The sequence below is a fragment of the Liolophura sinensis genome, chromosome 8 (assembly GCF_032854445.1).
Source record: "Liolophura sinensis isolate JHLJ2023 chromosome 8, CUHK_Ljap_v2, whole genome shotgun sequence".
Lineage (NCBI taxonomy): Eukaryota > Metazoa > Mollusca > Polyplacophora > Chitonida > Chitonidae > Liolophura > Liolophura sinensis.
The window spans coordinates 58156647-58180977 of NC_088302.1; the positions used below are offsets into that span (position 1 = coordinate 58156647).

The 24331-nt window shown below is 41.9% G+C and overlaps 2 protein-coding genes across 2 annotated transcripts in view; one reads left to right on the plus strand and one right to left on the minus strand.

Moving 5' to 3' along the window:
* The window catches only part of LOC135472985 (protein inturned-like), a 42614-nt gene extending 40610 nt beyond the window's left edge, over window positions 1-2004 (minus strand). The window contains exon 1 of the mRNA XM_064752742.1: window positions 1965-2004. The gene's annotated coding sequence lies outside the window, so the exon portion shown is untranslated. The remainder of the gene's footprint in view (window positions 1-1964) is intronic.
* A 2598-nt stretch (window positions 2005-4602) lies between these two features.
* Window positions 4603-24331, plus strand: part of LOC135473718 (uncharacterized) — a 29338-nt gene continuing 9609 nt past the window's right edge. The window contains exons 1-2 of the mRNA XM_064753583.1: window positions 4603-4700; window positions 5328-6048. Of these exons, the coding sequence (XP_064609653.1) occupies window positions 4603-4700; window positions 5328-6048 (819 nt within the window). The remainder of the gene's footprint in view (window positions 4701-5327; window positions 6049-24331) is intronic.

Genomic DNA, 24331 nt, shown 5'->3' on the forward strand with positions numbered 1-24331 from the left:
TGAGACAAAGAGCATTGTCTAGCTACAATTTGAAACATATTGTATTCATTTACCTAAAAAATCAAATTAATTTATCATCGCCTGTCAAAACCCAGTCTTCTGATCAATTTTAAAACTGAAACCATATAAAAACTGTAACCCAAACTGGACACGCCTGTGCATTAAGAAGACGAAAGGGATTACATTCAGAACTCTAACATCTGTTGTAGAGTGACATTAGCAGTCACACAGATAGACATTGATATAGAATTTATCCTAACCAATATATATATATATATATATATATATATATATATATATAGATATATATATATGCACCTAAAGCATTAACAGCATCAGTGGTATCTGAAATAATAGTTACTCCAGTTAATAGTTACTTTTTTTTTTAACTGTTTTAGTCCACTCTGGTATTTTTATTCACCAAAAGTGAAATAGACGAATCCAGTACCTGGCAATTCTGAGGCCCTCAACAGAGGCTTGAAGCTGTGACAAATATCAAATTGTGTATTCTTCAGTGCAGCATAAAACACCAATGAAATAAACATTTCTTACTGAATAACTAAACTGCATACTGGATTACCCTGTAAATGTATATATCAAGCACAAATAACTTTACATATGCCTCGTATCAACCATAAACTCCCATCCCTAGCTCTGTACACCTTTGCTTACTCTCTGCTAGAGCTATGAATCCTTATGTATACATCTTAGTGACAGAGTTCTGTCAACTCGCACCGCAGGCACTTATCTTGTCTCCTGTGAAAGTACATACCCACACAAACATGTGCACTACAGTTCTGGCAGTCTCACCTTAATTCCTTAGCACGTGCCAGTCTTGAAGTTCATAACCTTATGTTAAAATAAAACCATCCTGTAATGGTAACCACATGCAATATGTTACTTTTGTACTAATATATGTAGCATTTGGCCTAGCACAATTCTAGGACCTTTACAGTCTACCACATCACTATGCTTTACGCAGGTGGTAGGCGAGATGACACCGAAGCGCTTGGAGTCCGGTATTCTTACTAAAACCCACATATTGTTTGGTCTTTAGCCTACCTTATTAGAAAGAAAACTGAAGATAAACTTCAAAACTCCGGCTCAACTTTTCCCTCTTTCGCTGTGTTTGACTTCGCTTTGAAGTCGGCATATCTACTCTAGGAAAACATCAACCAAATTCTATGCCTGGAACAAGTGTTTAAAATATATGGCACAACTTACTGTGGCCGATTTCTCTGCTCATCATGATTTTCCATAGAATTCTCATTGCGACAGGGCACAGAACAGTCTGGTAGTAACAATTAACACTAAACTGATGGTGTGTGTGGTGTTGAGTGGGGGAGGGGGGGAGAGGTCGGGGAGGGGGGGAGAGGTCGGGTACGTATGGGAGGGATAGAGGGGAAGATTTTCATAGAATAGGTTTCAGTAACAATACACGTAGAAATATTCAGAGCATAAGTTTGATGGAGCGCTCCAATTAAGCGTTTCAGTGCGATCTCACCTACCGTCAGGTTAAAGTATAGCGACATGGAACTGTGCAACATTCAGTCCAGAGTAAAACTTTGCAGAGCTGATTTCGTAGCTTTTGACCACAGAGGTACTTTCTGAGGAGACAAAAGCGAAGTGCCTGACGTCCCAATTGGCAGAATTCTGTAACTACTCCAAGAAAAGTAAATATGAGGCATCATAGCTCTACCGGAGTGTATACAAAAGTAGAGATATTCAAAACTATTTCATCTCCAGTGACATCCACATGCAGTCACAGAAACATGATGCTATGTTGTTGTTGCAACTACATTGTAAGCCAACATTTATGGAGGAAGCTGGAAGTGAAATCAATCTTATTAACTAATACTTAAGTTCATAGGTCGTTTCTGCGAAAGTATATGACTTGTTGTAACCTAAATACAGGCACGTAGCACTTCTAACGCAATACTCTTCATGAAATTTGAAACTTTTACCTCCACTTCGCTCGTCGCGAAATTAACCCTTCTCGGTACACAGTTGTCTCATTGGAGAAGAAATTGACCAATGGGAAAAGTTTACAGCATAGCTGGCGGGAAGAGCTGTCATCAGTGATGCTGACGCGAGCAGTGATTGAACACAACACTCATGTTTTGAGATGTGTGCAACCAACCAGAAGACAGTACGCAGCGTGTTTCTTCACGAATTAATACCACTGTCTCTGTACTAGGAATTAATTTTCAGCTCTAACTGAGAATGTTTTTTGTAGATTATGTGAACTAAACTCTGCATATGAAAATCAGCGTCAATTCTACATCTCTGCATGATAACACATAATTTTTTCTCCAATTGTCATTTTTAAATGAAAACAGTAAACCTCCATGAGCAAGTGCTCAACCCTATGTCCAAAACGCATATAACTTATTGACAGTCATATGTGAGCAAATATAGATCAGTTAACATTATATACTAGGTGTTAAAGAGTTTCAGATTTTCACTCAAGATTAGAAGAACATGAAAACTTTGAGGAAAAAACAATAAAACCGAAAACTTTGTCTGCTACCACTGCGGACGCTGCCCTGGTTTTACTCTCTCTGCTGTACGTCTGTCGCACTGTCGTCGCTACTCTGGTTTTACTCTCTATGCTGTACATCTAGCACACTGTCTTGGTTGTTCTGGTTTTATTCTCCATGCTGTACGCCTATCACATTGTCGTCAGTGCTCTGGTTTTACTCTCTCTGTTGTAGGTCAACCACACTGTCGACGGTGTTCTAGTTTTACTCTCTGCTGAACGTCTACCACACTGTCGATGTCGCTCCAGTTTTACTCTATCTGCTGAAGGTCAACCACACAGTCGTTGCTTCTCTGGTTTTACTCTCCATGCTGTACACCTATCACACTGTCGTCGCTGCTCTGGTTTTACTCTCTCTGCTGTAGGTCAACCACACTGTCGACGCTGTTCTGGTTTTACTCTCTCTGCTGTAGGTCTACCACACTGTAGAGGCTGCCTGGTTTTCTCTCTCTGCTGTAGGTCTACCACACTGTAAAGGCTGCTCTCGTTTTACTCTCTATACTGTAGATCTACCACACTGTCGACGTTGCTCTGGTTTTACTCTCTATACTGTAGGTCTACCATACTGTCGACGAGGCTCTGGTTTTACTCTCTATGCTGTAGGTCTACCACACTGTCGACGCTGCTTTGGTTTTACTCTCTCTGCTGTAGGTCTACCACACTGTCGAAGCTGCTCTGGTTTTACTCTCTATGCAGAAGGTCTTTTATTCCAAGTACCAGCACTTGACAGCGAGATAGCTAAATAAAATTGTACATTTGATAACGCATAGCTATTATTCTAACTAATAGTATACACACTTGTAACGGCTGGGAATGGACTGTACAGTCTATTATGGGACCGGTTAATTTGGAATAGATCAAATACATGTAGTGTCTGCTATTTGTATACAGCTATCAAGCACTTCGTCGGACTCGAGATACAGTTTACTTTTATTTGCTTATTTATTTGATTGGTGTTTTCTCATACATGTACAACGGCGGCCAGCATTACAGTTTACCTTGCATGTTGTCGGTAAACAAATAAACCTACGTGTACATGTATAGGCCTATCAAAGGGCGAGACATCCGATATTCCGCGACGGCAAATGTTACAATGCATTTCACTCACAGATAGAAAAAATGTAGAAATAAATTTCTAACAAAAGTTTTATGCCGGTAAACTACGACCGAAATGTGTGTATTCCAAGCTAATCACCGTGGTGTGAGCTGTATTAATTGACTCAGTCCTTAGTTCCATGTATTTTCTTTGATCATTCAAACAAATGCATGAGAAGGCTGTTGTTTTCGGACGTTTTTTCGACAAAGCTACAGATCTCAGATGTCTGCATGATTAAACTGCTGCTTCTAGACATCAGCATGGTGAAGCTGCTGATTTTGGACCTATGCATGATTAAACTGTTGATTTCTGACATATGCATGATGAAGCTACTGTTTTCAGATATATGCATGATGAAGCTACTGTTTTCAGATATATGCATGATAAGGTCTTCTGATTGCAAGCATAAACAAAGTAAAGTTGCTGATTTCAGACATACACGATAAGGACGTTGATTTCAGACATAAGTGCGATAAGGTTGTTCATTTCAGACATATGCATGATAAGATTGTTGATTTCACACATATGTATGATATCGCTTCTAATTTCAGAGATATGCATGATAAGGCTGTTGATTTTAGACACAAATATGATATGGCTGATGATTTCAGACATACATCTAATAAGGCTGTTGATTCCAGACACATCTATAAGGCTGGTGATTTAAGACATATGTATGGTAAGGCTGGTGATTTCAGACATATGCATGATATGGCTGATGATTTCAGACATACGTCTAAGAAGGCTGTTGATTTCAAACACATCTATAAGGCTGGTGATTTCAGACATATGTATGATAAGGATGGTGATTTCAAATAAATGCATGCGTGATAATGCACGATAAAGGATAGATGAAAAAGTATAAGGAAAATGAAAAAGAATTGCCAAAAAATTGAATTTTTTTTCCTTTTTGGCGATTATTTTGTATTTCTTAATTACGCCTCTATTTTAGGCCTATTTTCTGTCAATGGTCAGAAATGACGTCATCGATAAACTTGAACGAGAGGCCACTTTAACGCCGGTAATTCGAGCTATTGCCCCAACGAAGTTGTTTTTACAACAAGGGTACGACAGGTTATCTAATTTCCAAGCTAACCGCTCGAGCCTTAAGGAAATTGTAGTTTAAACCATTTAACATAGATAGGACCAAAGAATAGGAATAGGAACAGCTGGAGGCCCCAGGCCAAGTTCTCTGTGCGTTCCTAGCGGGGATCTGGGGGATAAAGCCTCCAGGAGAAAATGGTTTTGTGTATTTCGCAAGCATTTCCTTGTAAGTTTGAACATATATAACCTTTTAATATATGGTTCACGTCTGTAATAAATCAGTTTATATTAGATTCCAATCATAAATAAAACGGAGGTTACTTTGAAAAGTTAAATGATTTTGTCGATAGTCGGAAAGATCCTTTGTCTACTTTTGATCTTCGTTACATAACTCAAGATTATGTACAGACGCTCCTGAGTAATCCGGGCGAAAAAAAGGCAACCGGACTGGACGGAATTCCAGCGTAATGATAATGACTACTGAAAATCTGACAAAGGCATACACACGAACGTCCCATGAATTACCTAGAAATATATGATCTGTTGGAATGGAATGCTCTGAATCCGGAGTTAGAAAATTCCATTCGTGTTGCACTCCCTAAATATGTAAGCAAACGCTTATGATCTACTGAACTCTTAAATCGACAGGACAAATAATTACCATCGTCCGGTCGTGAGTATTGACAGGACAGACAATTACGATCGTCTAGTTGTGAGTATCTACAGGATTGACAATAACGATCGTCCAGGCGTGAGTATTGACAGGACAGACAATAACGATCGTCCGGACATCAGTATCGACAGGACAGACAATTACGACCGTCCAGTTGTGAGTATCTACAGGACAGACAATAACGATCGTCCAGACATCAGCATCGACAGGACAGACATTTACGATCGTCTAGTCGTACGTATCCACAGGACAGACAATTACGTTTGTCCAGACATCAGTATCGACAGGACAGACAATTATGATGTCGTGCGTATCAACAGAATAGAGAATTACGATCGTCCATTCGTGAGTATCGACAGGAGGGACAATTACGATCGTCCACGCGTGCGTATCGACAGGACAGACAACTGCGATCGTCCAGGCGTGCGTATCGACAGGACAGACAATTACGTTCGTCCAGACATCAGTATCGACAGGACAGACAATTACCATCGTCTAGTCGTACGCATCGACAGGACAACCAGTTATGTTCGTCCAGACATCAGTATCAACAGGACAGACAATTACGAACGTCTAGTCGTACGTATCGACAGGACAGGCAGTTATGTTCGTCCACTCGTGAGTATCGACAGGACAGACAATTACGATCGTCCAGGCGTGACCATCGACAGCACAGACAATTACGATCGTCCAGTTGTGAGTATCGACAGGACTGACAATTGATCGTCCAGTAGTGAGCTTTAAAAGTACCATTTTCGCGAACTGAACTGTACAGTCGAACCTTTAGGATTCGAGGTGCACGTATTTTTAACGAATGCCTTTTAATATACAATGTGCATTTTGAAATCAATCCTTTAATAGTTCATGAGGAAAGTATGATTTACAGAAATTACTTTATGTTATATGCACAACTGCCCTCAGCTTCTAAATTTAGCTTGCCACTGTTTACATATTTATAAGTTCAGGGCCGCTGTCTGCCTCTACCTTAGAATGTTCCAGAATACGCTCAGTTCGGGGCATGTTTGTTTACAACAAGTGTTCAGGAATTTTCTTATTCTAGACAATTCCACCAGTCTATATAAGACCTATGAAAGCAGGTCAAAAGAGGGGAAAGGAGAATTATCGAGAGTTTTGGATGCTTTCGCTGTGTGTTACCTTAGTAGGCCTTTTGTGCTGAATTTTGGTGTCTTTATAGCCTCTGGCTTTGTTATATCCTATCTCCACCGCGCACTTGTTCAGCCTGAACTTATATATTTAATTTGTGCTCTTGTGTACACAGTGCTTATTAGTACACGGACCCTGTCTGTGGAATTTTGTGTATATTTCGTCATACACTCAGTTATACTGTGGATTTTCACCCTTCTTTGTGCATTTATGCCTGTATGGTTTTCCGCATTGTGGAATATATGCGTCCGCTTGGACTTGACACCGTTGTACATGTAAGTACTTTAGTATTTGTATAGATACTGCTATCCTTTCTTGTTAAACTTAAGTACTTTAGCATTTGAAAAAGTCTTGTTATCTGTTCTTGTTAAAGGTAATAAATTGTTCTAAAATAAAATCTGCTGGTTTTGGTTACTTTTTTGTGCGGCTAAACTGTCGTGTATTTCGAACAAGCCATCTCTTTATAATACAGGCACTTTGGGTCGTAACATGTAGAAATACTTTTCACCTGTTTTTTGTTTTAACCATGCTTTATATTGTACATAAGAATTCAAATGTTTTAGCGTTTCTTCTTTGGTTTATGTGTAGATAACCGTGCTATGTACTGGTTGTGGATATATATTCAGCAGTCGACCCCCATATGCGAGATATACGAAAACATCATACAAAATTAATATGAAACAGTTTTGTGCAAAAAACGTGAGGTTTAATACACCGACGTCAAAAAAGGGATTTCAGCCATATGATGTCAGCAAGAAGGGTCCAGGTACTGGACTAGTCAAGTCGCAGCCCGGAGATAAGCAAGCCAGTGTTATACAGCTTATACGTACTTAACCGAAGTGGGACAAAAAACAGGCATAGTGTTCGCATAGTGTTCATGTTCGTACGCGAGCAGTTAACGAGGATGTTATCCCCTACCCCTTTCACCCCCACCCCCCCCAACCCCAATTCCAAACACACACACGATGAGAGTTGTTTGTACACGTACTAAGCCCAGGTAAACACAAAGCTTAAACAGGCTGGTATGAACCAACAGATCAGAACCGTGGAGATTACCACCAAAGCAGATTTACCTTTAATCCACAAAAGAACATTCCTTTCATCTCTCGGGCGTTTGGTTGTTTGCGTGTTTTGATAGATGATTGAAATGGGCCAGTGAAATGACGAGCCCACTGAGCACGTGATGGCCTCAGTCTCAGATGGTATGAAACTGGGTTGTAATTATTCCCTCCCACTTCCCGCGATGGTCTAGTCGTGAGTATCAACATCCCGCTATAACGAAGCATACATTTCCCTCACTCTTCCAACATCCCGCACTAACGAAGCATACACTTCCCTCCCTCTTCCAACATCCCGCTATAACGAGGTATACATTTCCCTCCCTCTTCCAACATCCCGCACTAACGAAGCATACATTTCCCTCCCTCTTCCAACATCCCGCTATAACGAGGCATACATTTCCCTCTCTCTTCCAACATCCCGCACTAACGAAGCATACATTTCCCTCCCTCTTCCAACATCCCGCTATAACGAAGCATACATTTCCCTCCCTCTTCCAACATCCCGCACTAACGAGGCATACATTTCCCTCCCTCTTCCAACATCCCGCACTAACGATACATACATTTCCCTCCCTCTTCCAACATACCGCACTAAAGATACATACATTTCCCTCCCCCTTCCAACATTTCGCTCTAACGAAGCATACATTTCCCTCTCTCTGCCAACATCCCGCACTAGCAATGCATACATTTCCCTCCCTCTTCCAACATCCCGCACTAAACGATACATACATTTCCCTCCATCTTCCATCATCCCGCACTAACGAAGCATACAGTTCTCTCCCTCTTCCAACATCTCGCTCTAACGAAGCATACATTTCACTCCCTCTTCCAACATCCCGCACTAACGAAGCATACATTTCCATCCCTCTTCCAACATCCCGCACTAACGAAGCATACATTTCCCTCTCTCTGCCAATATCCCGCACTAACGAAGCATGCAATTCCCTCCCTCTTCCATCATCCCGCACTAACGAAGCATACATTTCCCTCTCTCTGCCAATATCCCGCACTAACGAAGCATACATTTCCCTCTCTCTGCCAATATCACTTTCATTCACTCAGAACCAAACCCAATCAGAACTCAATCAATTAACTGTGAATACCGAAAAAGCGCCTAGTAATTCTGTACAGCGGCATTTTATCTTATACATGCAAATGTCCGGTCAAAAACTAAACCTCTTCTAAACCCATTTAAAGTAGATCGTGGACTTTACGAACGTGAAGGTTTTTAAACGACCACCACGAGTCTGGCGTCCGTAAAAATACACACCAAGCAACAATCGCACGCTCGTTCACCCTTACCTGTGGGCTAGTATACTACTGATGGAATCGAACTCCGGTTGTGGGAGGGTTTGTGTTAGGGGTCTGGCAAGACCATACATGGCGGGAGTAAGGTAGAGGATTACGGTCTGATATTACTGCATCTCCTTGATCTGCAACGTATGAAACAGGTTGTTGAATATCAGTTTGTGATTTAGATCACGATTTCTTTATCATTGTTAGGTATGTATCTCAGGCAATGTGAAAAAGAGGAAATAATGTCGTAAAGATGGAGAAGATATGTTCATATGTCTCTGGCCCACACCAAATACAGAGCTTACGCAACAGGGTATATACCATACCGTTCATTCAACTTCTTAAACTACTTTACTGTATTATTACTAAGGGCAAACAATCACCCAGGAGTCCTCTCACCAATGCGGTAGCTGTGAGTTCAAGTCCAGCTCATGCTGGCTTCCTCTCCGGCCGTATATGTGAAGGTCTGACAGCAACCTGCGGATGGTCGTGGGTTCTCCCGGGCTCTTCCCGGTTTCCTCCCATCATAATACTGGAGGCCGTCATATAAGTGAAATATTCCTGAGTACGGTGTAAAACACCAATCAAATAAATAAATAAATAAATTAAGGGTATACAGAATCGATGCTGATTGGCTGGCAGTGGAAATAGGGTTTCCTGGGTTAAATCCTGCAGCACTGAATAAAAGTACCATATCTTAAATTCAGCTAAGACAAGGCATAGTCTGGACCGATCGGTGGCAAGCTACTGATGAACTTCCCTCACATGTTACGTACAGATATGCACCCGATAATATATCTGTGTATGACAAGTGGTGACTGCGAGTGTAGACGTAATGTCACACCATTTGTCTGTATGAAAATGTGGATGTAATATCACACGATTTTTCTGTATGTAGCAGACGCTGTGGGTGTAATATCATACCACTTGTCTGTATGTAGCAGACGCTGTGGGTGTAATATCACACCACTTGTCTGTATGTAGCAGACGCCGTGGATATAATATCACAGCGTTTGGCTGTATGTAGCAGACGCTGTGGGTGTAATATCACACCACTTGTCTGTATGAAAATGTGGATGTAATATCACAGCGTTTGGCTGTATGTAGCAGATGCTGTGGATGCAATATCATACCATTTGTCTGTATGTAGCAGACGCTGTGGATATAATATCACAGCGTTTGGCTGTATGTAGCAGACGCTGTGGGTGTAATATCACACCACTTGTCTAAATGCAGCAGATGCTGTGGATTGCAATATTACACCATTTGTCTGTATGTAGCAGACGCCGTGGATATAATATCACAGCGTTTGGCTGTAGGCCTATGTAGCAGACGCTGTGGGTGTAATATCACACCACTTGTCTAAATGCAGCAGATGCTGTGGATGCAATATTACACAATTTGTCTGTATGTAGCAGACGCCGTGGATATAATATCACAGCGTTTGGCTGTATGTAGCAGACGCTGTGGATGTAATATCACACCATTTGTCTGTATGTAGGACACGCTGTGGATATAATATCACAGCGTTTGGGTGTATGTAGCAGACGCTGTGGGTGTAATATCACACCACTTGTCTGTATGTAGGACACGCTGTGGATATAATATCACAGCGTTTGGCTGTATGTAGCAGACACTGTGGGTGTAATATCACACCACTTGTCTGTATGTAGCAGACGCTGTGGGTATAATATCACACCACTTGTCTAAATGCAGCAGATGCTGTGGATGCAATATCACACCATTTGTCTGTATGTAGCAGACGCCGTGGATATAATATCACAGCGTTTGGCTGTATGTAGCAGACGCCGTGGATATAATATCACATCACTTGTCTGTATGTAGCAGACGCTGTGGATATAATATCACAGCGTTTGGCTGTATGTAGCAGACGCTGTGGATGTAATATCACACCATTTGTCTGTATGTAGGACACGCTGTGGATGTAATATACAGTACTCTTCTGTATGTAGCACAAACTATCCATATAATATCACAGTACTTTTCTGCATGTAGCTCACGCTGTGGAGGTAATATCACGGTACTTTTCAGCATGTAGCTCACGCTGTGGATGTAATTTACAGTACTCTTCTGTATGTAGCACAAACTGTCGATATAATATCACAGTACTTTTCTGCATGTAGCACACGCTGTGGATGTAATATCACGGTACTTTTCTGCATGTAGCTCACGCTGTGGATGTAATATCGTGGTATTTTTATGCAGTTAACACAGGCTGTGGACACTGTAGATGTAGCAGTACATGTAGGTCTAAACTATCAACTGACGCTCAAAACCAAGCATACAGCACCACAGCTGAGTTTGGGTACACACACTGCAGCCAATAAGCATTAAACAAAGATTATAAATATATCGTGGTCTCAGAAAGATATTCGGCCCTATTGTACCTCAGCCATACTGTACTTATAGGTAGATCTAAAGACAGGATGATGCCACGAATCTTGTACATGAACTCAGAGATGTCGGACAAGTGCGATGTTATCAATGTCAAACTCTTCACGTAGAAGTCTGCTATCACAGGTGATTTACATTAAATATACACATAAACACTGTATAAAACAGCGGACTAGATAATAGGTTAAATGGTAATTTAAAATATAAAACTTGTCTTCACACTATATGGTTTCTCAAATTTAAAAGATGTGACTGGTGAGAAATTATGAGTATAAATGCACATCCTAGAAGACTGTATCAGCTCGGCCTATACTGTCCTTGATCGCTTTGTGATACACTCATTTGTGTGACGCACTAACATCGGTTTATCGAATATTACTTGGGTTAATTTTTGTTTAAATTAAAGACAGCTATTAGCATCTTCTGCGTGTGATAACTTTTTGTATTATCGTCTCTGATCTTTTACCTAAATACCGATTTGACAGAATTTCAAGTATGCATACATACAAACAATCCACGTTGTTTTTGAAATAAAAGGCTAATTCTATTGATTTTCACATATTCACAAAAACGTTGGTCATAAAAAGTCCATAAAAGCAACTCACATGAGTAAAATAGACGACCAAGCCTCAAGTAACTCTGATCAGAATTCAGCTCCACTCCACGGGTAAATATCCACAAACTGGGTGTTTTACCTGGACGGTAATTCCAAGCGAGTCTTTTCTGTTTACCTGAATTTACTTGGCCTTCAAAACTACACTTCCCTAATGACCCTTCTGCAGGCAGTTAATGAACACAGCTCGGTGAAGGTGACTTCATTACACACCTTTACGGCCTGCTAACGACACATATTTAGCGCGGCCTTCGTGAAAACCTTCTCCGCCTGGCCTATCATCTCCGTAACCAACGACGTAGAGTCGCACGTGGAAAGCCAGAACATATTTTTATCCTACCATTTATACCGGCTTTCCTTTGTCCACCGCCCCAAGGCCTTTTCCATTGTGACTGGGGTTGACCAGCATAGGGCTGACCAAATCCCGTCCGCAAATTATCCTCACTAAACCACGGGGCTCAGCAGGGTTCTGTGGGGAGTGTAAGCTCTGAGGTGATTGTCGTATAATCACAGTCTTAGTGGAGAAAATAGTCCCCCCGTGATTGTCCCATGAAGCGAGCACACAACTCAACCTGACATACACTTGGAGAGAGATAAAGAAAGAAATACAGACTAAGACCATTCACACAAACAACGTCTGTGTGGAAGGCTGAATAACACCCATGTAATCGTAGACTTGACAAATTCTTATTATCTTAAGGCGAAACAAGACTACTTCAAAGTGGTAACATTTGTACTCACTTCTGCAATAAATTATAACAAAATAGAGGTGTTTTCACAACTTCCCAGCGAGGTGTCTCTGATGAGATCTAGGGAAAGGGGCAAAAAGAAAGGGTCATTGTGTAACACACTTCGATGCAATGCTGAGAAGCGTGACTGGGTCAGGTCTATCCATTGTGTAGCACACCTCGATGCAATGCCGAAAAAAGTGACTGGGTCAGGTCAACCCCTAGTATAACACACCTCAATGCAATGCTGATAAACGTGACTGGGTCAGGTCTATCCATTGTGTAACACACCTCGATGCAATGCTGATAAACGTTACTGGGTCAAGTCTACCCATAGTGTATTGAACACATCATGATACAATGCTGAGAAACGTTACTGGGTCAGGTCTACCCATTGTGTAACACACCTCGATACAACACTGAGAAACATGACTGGGTCAGGTCTACCGATAGTGTAGCCAACCGTGTTCAAAAAATCCATCGCACGGAATAATTAATTTTCACTTTTATCAGACAAACATTTTGATAAAGGACCTGGTGCGGCAAGGCCGGGAATAAGCCCCAGAGACGTACCTTAGAAAGTCCACATTGCAAAATCCCAGCACAATACTGTAAATCTCAGAATCAGAACTATAGAACTGGGTAGAAGCGTCCACTAAAGCTACAGGGCCATAGAAGAATTGGTTGTCTTGTGATAACCCACCACAAATGTACACCCAATTAAAAACGCCAGTTTTCGTTGAAATGAGACTCTGTGTTTTAATTTTCTGCTTGCAGATAAACGTTAACCAGAACATTTTCACGTTTACGTTTCTTTGTTCTGTTGAATTTTCGTTTTGGTTAATGGTAGACTTTATATGCAAATCACAAACTTTATAATGTGATCAGCTTTGTCATATTTTGGCAAGCGTAGACTCCATAGTACAGCGAATTAACCAAGTAATGGAGTAGTGGACCTGTAAGGCTGAACGCTACAATTGTGATATATTTTTTTGATCTGTGTTTAACGTCGTGCTCAAGTATTTCTCAGAAAATTACATTTGTGGCACAGTAATTTTCAACACCTCACAGTGCCTAATGCAGACAAATATATTTCGGTCTGAGTAGGCTACCCCTTTCTTCATTTTATGACATGTACCGCTAACACGGACATACCTCGCTTCAAGGCGCACTCTTGTCATACAAGGAAAAGAGGTGTAAAACAACTGAAAAAAGGTGTAGCTTTACAAAGTTGTCAGCCTTACCCAAACAGGTCCATTGTTCAAACGATCATCGACCGGCAATTGTCAGATATGAATGATGATAAAAGTGACGAACTCTTCACTGAAATTTGGTATCGGCAATTTTATTACTCATTGCAGCAATTGCCCTATTTCATGTCGTGTTTTCAGCGAGGTGATACAAGAACCAAACAGCTTTTTTCTGAAGCAATGTGTGTAATGAAAACCACACTGCAATGATAAGCCGACACAACTTAGGAATGATATGTGAGTTTCTTATGAAGTTTAATTGCACATGAAGACTCCGAAACATCCTGAAATCACACCACTAAAATTATAAATATGTGATATAGTCAGATAACAATACCTGTGTGTAAACTGAATTCTTTCACAATCATTGTGTGTTTCCCTTTACCTCACTTCTACTGTGGATTATCATGCTTCCTTAGGAAATTAAAGCGATGTAGTCTATTCGATGAGACAGTAGTGTAGGTTGTATTACTGCGTGGAGTTTGTTCTAGCCGCTTTTTGGTACAGCCATTGTAAAACCAATTGCTCTCCACGCACTTGGTTCAGAATGCAACTGGCTTTTGAATAATTATGACGTCGCCAGAGGCAATGAGTTCTTGGTGTCGAAACTAAGCTTTTAGAGATTAACATTATGAATTAGTAAAAGTATTCTAACTACATTTTCTTTGCAATAAAATAGACATTCAACATATCAGTGTGTAGAGATTGTGTTACTACGCGTCACTGGCTAAAGGCAATTTTGGTAGTGAGTATTTTACAGAGTAGTCACTTATTTTACAGACAGTATAGTATAGATGTCATTTAGAAAGTGTACATAGTTTAGGAAGGCCTGTTGGTCGAGCGGTCTAGACGATTGACATGTATTGCTGGCGATTTGGTGCCTGAATCTGAGGTCGCTGGTTCGAAACCCGCAGTGGTATCAGCCAAATTTCAGCACTAGAATCTGTGCTTTCTTCAGAAAGTGTAATCCCTATTAACGATAATACTGTTAGCATAGTAAAGGCGACTCTCTAAAACAAAAAGACTATAAATGATGCTAAAACCTCCAGTAGTGGTGGCCACACTACCTAGAGAAGGTGGTTAACGTGAAAGCGGAGTCTCTCAATAATGCAATCGCCGTGAGTTCAAGTCCAGCTCATCCTGGTTTCCTCTACGCCTGCACGTGAGAAGGTCTTCTGGCAACCTGCGGATGGTGGTGGGTTTACCCAGGTCTCTACCCACTTTCCCTCCCCCATAATTCTAGTCGTATTAGTAAAATATTCTTGAGACTCACAGACTCCTATCAGTGCTACAGAGAGTGCTGCAGTTAGCAAAGGACTGAAACATTTATACAATAGAGACAGTGAGTAGGATACACACAGACTCCTATCAGTGCTACAGAGAGTGCTGCAGTTAGCAGAGGACTGAAACATTTATACAATAGACACAGTAAGTAGGATACACACAGACTCCTATCAGTGCTACAGAGAGTGCTGCAGTCAGCCTATGTCGATTAACCTATGTCGACTCCTACACTGGTAAGAATTTATACCCAGCAGTGTTACCTCCCTTAGCCCATGGCGCTGTGGCAGGTGTGTAAATTTGCAATTTTTTCTTGTACCAGCTCAGCCTGGACAACGCGGTGCGCTGTTACACTTTGAGCTACAGGGACCCACTCCTCAGGTAATCCGGCAATTCATTGTTTGAAGATGTTGGTGAATCATTTTATCACCCCGTTTTATAGCTCAGGTTAATTAACAACTGTCACAGGTGCTAAATACACAAATGCAGTTTTACTTGAGGGAAAATTAGAAATATTTAGGTGTGGGTGATAGGTTTACCTTTTAACTGTAAAGGGTTTAGGGACAGTGTGATATTTAAAGGAAACAACTCATTGTTTGGATATGAGTAGTGCATTTTGTGAGACATGACCAGTGTGTGATATATTTATGTTCTGTTTTCATAACACGACTTTTTATGCTGGAATAATGAACAGCGGTGTAATTGAAAGTCCCAGGAGTTCGTATTATTTTTCGTCTATCCCGACCATACACAGTGTTACAGAGAGAGCTGCAGTCAGCTGGGAGCTGAGACACTCATACAATACATCGCCACAGTCAGTAGATTACACACAGGCTCCTGCACAGTGCTACAGAGAGTGCTGCAGTCAGCTGAGAGCTGAGACACTCATACAATAGACCGCTCAGTACGTAGATTACACACAGGCTCCTACACAGTGCTACAGAGAGTGTTGCAGTCAGCTGAGGGCTGACATGCTCATACAATACATCGTTACAGTCAGTAGATTACACACAGCCTCCTGCACAGTGCTACAGAGAGTGCTGCAGTCAGCTGAGAGCTGAGACACTCATACAATAGATCGCTCAGTACGTAGATTACACACAGGCTCTTGCACAGTGCTACAGAGAGTGTTGCAGTCAGCTGAGAGCTGAGACACTCATACAATAGATCGCTCAGTACGCAGATTAGACACAGGCTCCTGTACAGCGCTACAGGGAGTGTTGCAGTCAGCTGAGGGCTGACATGCTCATACAATACATCGCTACAGTCAGTAGATTACACACAGGCTTCTGCACAGTGCTACAGAGAGTGCTGCAGTCAGCTGAGGGCTGACATGCTCATAAAATACATCGTGACAGTCAGTAGATTACACACAGACTCCTACACAGTGCTACAGGGAGTATTGCAGTCAGCCGAGAGCTGAGACACTCATACAATAGATCGCTCAGTACGTAGATTACACACTGACTCCTACACAGTGCTACAGAGAGTGCTACAGTCAGCTCAAGGCTGAGACACTCATACAATACATCGTGACAGTCAGTAGATTACACACAGACTCCTACACAGTGCTACAGAGAGAGCTGCAGTCAGCTGAGAGCTGAGACACTCATACAATAGATCGCTACAGTCAGTAGATTACACACAGACTTCTACACAGCGCTACAGAGAGTGCTGCAGTCATCTGAGAGCTAAGACACTCATACAATACATCGTGACAGTCAGTAGATTACACACAGGCTCCTGCACAGTGCTACAGGGAGTGTTGCAGTCAGCTGAGGGCTGACACTCTCATACAATACATCGTGACAGTAACTAGATTACACACAGACTCCTACACAGTGCTACAGGGAGTTTTGCAGTCAGCTGAATATAAGCGTTATGTCCGACATTCGTATACCATTCGTAGTCCGTAAAAGGCGTTCCAAGTCGATAATCCCAAGATCCATTTCCAAAACAACGTTTAACACCAACTCCCAAAGACAAAGGTATGTAAGAAATTATACAAATAAGAAATAAAGCCGTTAACACACAAGAGAGAAGCGGTCATCGGTTTTCAATGATGCCGGGCAGACAATGAATATTCCAGGCATGAATTCCATATCAAAATTCGTATTCGTAGTCCGTGAATGAGTTCCATGTCAAATAACAATTAAACAAGTATCTCAGTCGCGCTTTAATTGCAACTGTTCATAAAGGCTTCATACAGATGTAATGAGCATGGCTACCTTTACGGCCCCTAGCCCCAGGTTAAGCGGTATTAGATACAGTTTGAAAATGACGAGCGTTACAGACCCTACCCGATCAGATTGTGTTTCAAAAGTAACGGACGATTACGTTTTTCCCGTTAATATGTAAAGATCTCATGCTACAAGAGGCAACATCTATGGTGTTACACATGACATACAAGATATACGATTACACTGGGCAAACAGCGCCATTTATGTTGTTAAATACCATGTACGTGATAGATATGTACATAGGGATAACAGCGCCGTCTATGTGGTTGATCACAATGCAGATCGCCAGAGATTCTGAACGCTCTGTCCATACCTGCCAACGAGAGTGTTATACTCATTGTAAAATTTGAGAAACTTATATTTATAAGGATATTTTACAATATCAAAATTGAAAGTATCCCTTTTCTCGTAAAGGTGGCGTGAAAGGAGACCTTGTTCGTCTTTGTACAGATATAGATCCAAATAAGATGTACCATCAGGACTATCTGTTGTCTCCCTTAAATCCAATGAAGGCGGATAGATTTCCTTCACCGCTTCAGCAACATGGGGATTATTTAACGCCAGTAGATCATCAATATACCGCTTGGTAAATGGAAAGGATCGCGCTTGAAAGATATTACTTTTAGGTAATTTCTGCATATAGTCGTATTCATATGAAAACAGGTATAGGTCTGCCAAAAGAGGCGCACAACTGGTACCCATTGGAATACCTATGCAATGTTGGCAAATGGTATCTCCGAATTTCACCTAGATGTTATTAATGAGAAATTCAAGTAATTCAATACATAATGTAACATCCCATGAGTGGTAACTTTTATAAAGAGTAGAACTAAAGAAAGCCTTATTGCTTCTGACGTTAAGGTAACGGTTACCTGTTTTAGTAAACACCGAGACAATTAACGACGATATTCTTTCAATAAGATCTTCATTGAGGAATCGTAGTATAGAAAGTAGAGAAATCCCATGTGGATACGTCTTTGTACGGTATATGCATATGAGCATCGAGTTCTTCTGTAAGACGTTTGGAGTTGTTAAGAATCCAAATGCAGTTGATACCTGAATTTTTTGCTATGGCACAACAATACTTATTCCAAAATGACTTTACTTCTTGTAACGTTCTCGTAAGTAGGGTTGACAAGAGTTTGGTGGTACAGCTTCTTAAACCCACAATAAATCGAGCCTTGTATGGGGATTTATGCATTTTAGGAATCCAGTAAAGTTGTGGTATTTCTGCATGACGGGTAGGTATATTTATGCGCCTTTCTTTAAGAAAGGTTTTGTGTTTGTTAAATAGTTCCTCCAGAGTACACGTAGTAGCAGAGTACGTGGATGTCGTTGTAGATGCATATAGCTCTTGAACAAGAGTTTGATAATAATTCTTGCAAATAAAGATGACATTATTAGGAGCCTTGTCTGCTACAGTGATGACAAATTTACTATGAAGGTCAGCGAGTGTTTCTTGCACAGTGGGATCCTTCAGAATCTGTTTAACTTTAGGTAGAGCATCAATGTCTAGACGGTGTATAGTTAAACTAACCTTCTTTTTGACAATCTCAAGCCAATCGTTAAGTACCGAAGAATCGACTTTCTCCCGTTTTTACCAATTTTTAACATACTCCTCAAGTCCCGAGATGATATTTTTTTGTTTGATCGAATGTTGACATTTCTCTTTTCTCTATACTTAGGACCCCTCACAAAGAGTTTCCTTATATCATAATTCTTAATAATATTAAGGTCACCAGTCAGGACATGTTTACATTTGTCGTAGGTGAAAACTGAGGATTCACAATCAAAGTTATAGCCGCCAGAAGTATACGTCGCCAAATCGAACTTCTTGATGGCCTGGGAATAATTGAAAATTTTGGAAGCGATTGGTTTGTATACTCATATGATATGCAAGGTGGCTCTTGGATACTAAAATAATTAGGCACAGCACTACGAACAGCAGGTTCATTAAAGATGCGTGGTAGGTTAATTAAATCAAGGCCACTCTCTAAATAAACTACCAGGCAAAAGAAAGCTTTCACCCACTTCTTGAGCCCATAAAACAAAAACAAAGGCAGACATAAGAATTAATAAGATTGGTTTATAAACAGAAATCATTGTGAAATATTCTCTCAAAAAGGCTTTAAAATATTGGCATTCAATTGGCCACAAAACACAATGAAAGAGACAAGGGGTCAGAAGAAAAAATTACACAAATGTAAAGTTAACTTGCAAGTGCATGTAAAGTCACAGTATCCACAGAAATGAAGGACTACAGTCATCAGTAGCGAGTGTGGCCACCCTGGGCATCAATGCAAGCAAGCACACGCCTCCGCATTGACGTCGTCAGTCGCCGGATGACGTCAACAGGGATAACGTTCCATAGGTTTAACAGAGCTTGCTCAAGTTCCTGTTGGTTAGTTGGAAGAGGCACCAGCTGTCTCAAACGGCGGTGAAGGTGATCCCAGAGATGCTCAATGGGGTTCATGTCTGGTGAGTTGGCTGGCCTGGGCAACACGATGACGTTTGCGGTCTTGAGGTAGTCTGTAACAATGCGGGCAGTGTGAGGTTTTGCGTTGTCGTGTTGCAAGATCTATCCTCTAGGCTGTCGTTGGAGGAAAGGAACGAGGACAGGTCTCAGTACCTCATCAGCGTATCGCTGGTCAGTCAGATTACCTTGCACAATAACCAGCTGGGTCTTCATTTGGTCACAAATCCCTCCCCAAACTATGACGCCTCCGCCTCCAAACGGATAAACCTCTCTTACGCAGTTTGGCGCGAGACGCTCGCCTCTTCGTCGGAAAATTCGAACTCTGCCATCGTTCCTGAATAGACAGAACCTGCTCTCGTCTGTAAACAGCACTCTCGCCCAGTCACGTCGCTGCCACCGACATACAATACGTGCCCATCGCAATCTGTGTTGACGGTGTAAAAGGGTCAAGGCCATCCCACGGAAGGGGCGGTAAAGTCGTAAACCAGCTGAACGAAGACGACGCAGTGTTGTTCTGGGGCTGATGGCATGGCCCAGTGCCGTCGCCGCTGTTGACGTCGCCGTGACGAATCGGTTTCGGAGGTGGATCTGCCGGATGTAGCGATCTTCAGCCGCAGTTGTTACCCTCGGTCTTCTCGATCTTGGTCTGTCTTGGGTCTGGCTTGTCTGCTGATATCGTATCAACAGCCTCCTGATTGTGGTTTGGCTGCAGTTGAACGTTCTTGCAATGTGACGTTGCGAGACTCCCATGGTGGACATACCGATGGCCTGGTCTCGTTGCGCTTGCGTTGTCTTGGCATACTGTTTGTGTTTTTTCGGTCACTGAATGTCTGCTCTTTCGAGCAAGAGTATTTATCCAACATTACCGCACGTGCATCACGAGCCATGCCTCAAAAGGACATTTTGCATGTGGTCGCAATTTCACAATTCCAATTGCTGCGTTCGTGACGATGCGTTCTGGTAGAGGAAACGATGCAGTCATACACTAAATCCTGCTTAGAATCAAACCCGGAACCGCGGTTTTACTTTTTTATGACAAAAAAATACGGTGAAACCTTTCTTTTGCCTGGTAGTTTACTTTATCTTCAGAAAGAGTCGATCGTGTTGAGTTTCAATTGTAGTTACAGGGCGATACAATCGAATATACGATATGTCTTGACACAGACGTACAAGGTGAGGTGGAACATTAAAATTGTGTATGTCATTGGATACGTCTTGAACTACCTGTTTTAGCAAGTTCAATGTCAGTGCATATAATACTGTGCGTAGAGCATGCATGCTATTGGTGTCATACGACAATCCTACTAAATGGCTAACTGTAACGTGTTTGTGAACGTGTTCATGTTTATGTTGAACTTCCTCCTACCATCACTGCGAGGTCTACATTATGATATTTGAATAAATTTGTTATGGTGCAGTCATGTGGTTGGCTAGATGTTACATTGCCAATTCCCATAACGTTATCATTCAACCCATATGGGAAGACTGAACCAATCTCTAGCATCCAGAAAAGCTCAAGGTCACGGATTTTACGTTCAAAGTCGACATCTGTCTCATTTGTTGATGGATAAAGTGATTCTATTATTTGAATGCTGAAATGGTCCCAGTCATGGTCGGAGGCACAGAAATGCTTGCCTATTAGCAATTGTTTCTTGCGCACGGACTTACGGTGCCCGTTGACCTGTAGATGTAATTTCTGGGTGGTCTTCCCAACATACTGCTGACCACACTTCTTGCGCGTTACCAATTAAATACAGTATGTCTACATTTGGAAATAGTAAAATGTTTGCTTTCGGAATTCAGTGTCAAACAATCGTTCAGTTGGATAGAACACGGTTTGGTGGAAATACCATGTTTAATGTTTTCAAATATATCCGGTATTTGGATGGAAACGGGTCTTAATGCAAACGAATCATTTATTGACTCGCCCTGGGAATATGCACCACTACTCCTAGCGTTAGTCCTATACATATTGTTGTAGTTCAGAGTTATTGGCAGAATTGTGCAGAGGCCTCGTCTCGGGGTCAAAAACCACCAGCAGAATCGGGGCATCCACAGGTTATAAATATAAGCACCAAGTCCGACACTTGATTGAGACACTCATACAATACATCGTGACAGTCAGTAGATTACACACAGACTCCTGCACAGTGCTACAGAGAGAGCTGCAGTCAACTGAAGGCCGACACTCCCATACAATACATCATTACAGTCAATAGATCACACACAGACTTCTACAGAGCGCTACAGAGAGTGCTGCAGTCAGCTGAATGCTGACATGCTCATACAATACATCGTTACAGTCAGTAGATTACACACAGACTCCTACACAGTGCTACAGGGAGTGGTTCAGTCAACTGAACGTTGACACACTCATACAATACCTTGTTACAGTAAGTAGATTACAAACAGGCTCCTGCACAGTGCTACAGAAAGAGCTGCAGTCAGTTGAGGGCTGACATGCTCATACAATACATCGTTACAGTCAGTAGATTACACACAAAGTCCTACACAGTGCTACAGGGAGTGGTGCAGTCAGCTGAACGTTGACACACTCATACAATACCTTGTTACAGTAAGTAGATTACAAACAGGCTCCTGCACAGTGCTACAGAGAGAGCTGCAGTCAGTTGAGGGCTGACATGCTCATACAATACATCGTTACAGTCAGTAGATTACACACAAAGTCCTACACAGTGCTACAGGGAGTGGTGCAGTCAGCTGAACGTTGACACACTCATACAATACCTTGTTACAGTAAGTAGATTACAAACAGGCTCCTGCACAGTGCTACAGAGAGAGCTGCAGTCAGTTGAGGGCTGACATGCTAATACAATACATCGTGACAGTCAGTAGATTACAAACAGGCTCCTGCACAGTGCTACAGGGAGTGTTGCAATCAGCTGAGGGTTGACACACTCATACAATACATCGTTACAGTCAGTAGATTACACACAGACTCCTACACAGTGCTACAGGGAGTGTTGCAGTCAGCTGAAGTCTGACACTCTCATACAATACATCGTGACAGTCAGTAGATTACACACAGACTCCTACACAGTGCTACAGGGAGTGTTGCAGTCAGCTGAAGGCTGAGACACTCATACAATAGATCGCTACAGTCAGTAGATTACACACAGGCTCCTACATAGTGCTACAGGGAGTGTTGCAGTCAGCTGAGGGTTGACACACTCATACAATACACCGTTACAGTAAGTAGATTACACACAGACTCCTACACAGTGCTACAGGGAGTGCTACAGTCAGCTGAAGTCTGAAACACTCCTACAATACATCGCTACAGTAAGTAGATTACACACAGACTCCTACACAGTGCTACAGGGAGTGTTGCAGTCAGCTGAGGGTTGACACACTTATACAATACATCGCTACAGTTGCATGGGTTTGGACTTAGAGGTCGGCTTCCTGGCTTTATTCGTAAATTCTTAGACCATCGTCACTTCCAAGTTCGGGTTGGGGCTACCCTATCTGACTACTTTGAACATTTTATCAGTTACTCTCTTTAGCATTAAGATTAATAGCCTTGCCAGAGTTTTATCTCCTAGTATGAATGCGTCCCTTTTTGTGGACGATCTTGGTATCTCTTGTCGAGGCAAAGGTATGCACACTATTGAGAGACAGCTGCAGATTTGCCTTCACAAAATCCATTACTGGGCACTGGAGAACGGATTTAAGTTCTCCAAGTCGAAGACTAACTGTGTACACTTTTGTCGGAAGTACTTCCCCCATGAAGACCCCAAGGTATTTTTAGATCTGTCCCCCATCAAGGTTGTGCCGGAGGCAAAATTCCTCAGGGTGATCTTCGATAAGCACCTTACATTTAAATCTCACATTAATTATCTTAGAGCCAGATGCCTAAAGGCGCTTGATATTTTGAAGGTTGTCTATAGTGCTCGAATGGGAGGGGATCATGAAACCCTACTTCAGCTCTATCGTGCACTGATTTGTCTAAGCTAGACTATGCCTGCAGTGTTTATGGAGGTGCGTCACGCTCCCAGTTGAAGAAACTCAATACTGTACATCACCAGGCCCTACGGTTGTGCTTAGGTGCTTTCCGTACCTCTCCTGTGAAGAGTCTGTATGTTGAGGCAAACGAGCCTCCCCTGGAGCTTCGAAGAACTAAACTATCCTTACAGTATATCACCAAGCTTAGAGCCAATCCATCCAACCCAGCCTTTGATTGTGTTTTCCATCCGGAATTTGAAGACTTATATGCTCAGAAGCCAACCATTGTTCCTCCACTGGGTGTACGCATCCAGGAACATGTGCAAGCAGCTGGACTTGGGCTGGATACTATCACCCCCATACGCATCCAGGAAGATCCACCGTGGTTATGTCCTGAGCCTCAGGTTGATACCTCGCTCTCTTCCCTGAAGAAATCTTCCACCAACCCTTTAGTATACCAGCAGGGGTTTAGTAATATGTGTTCAA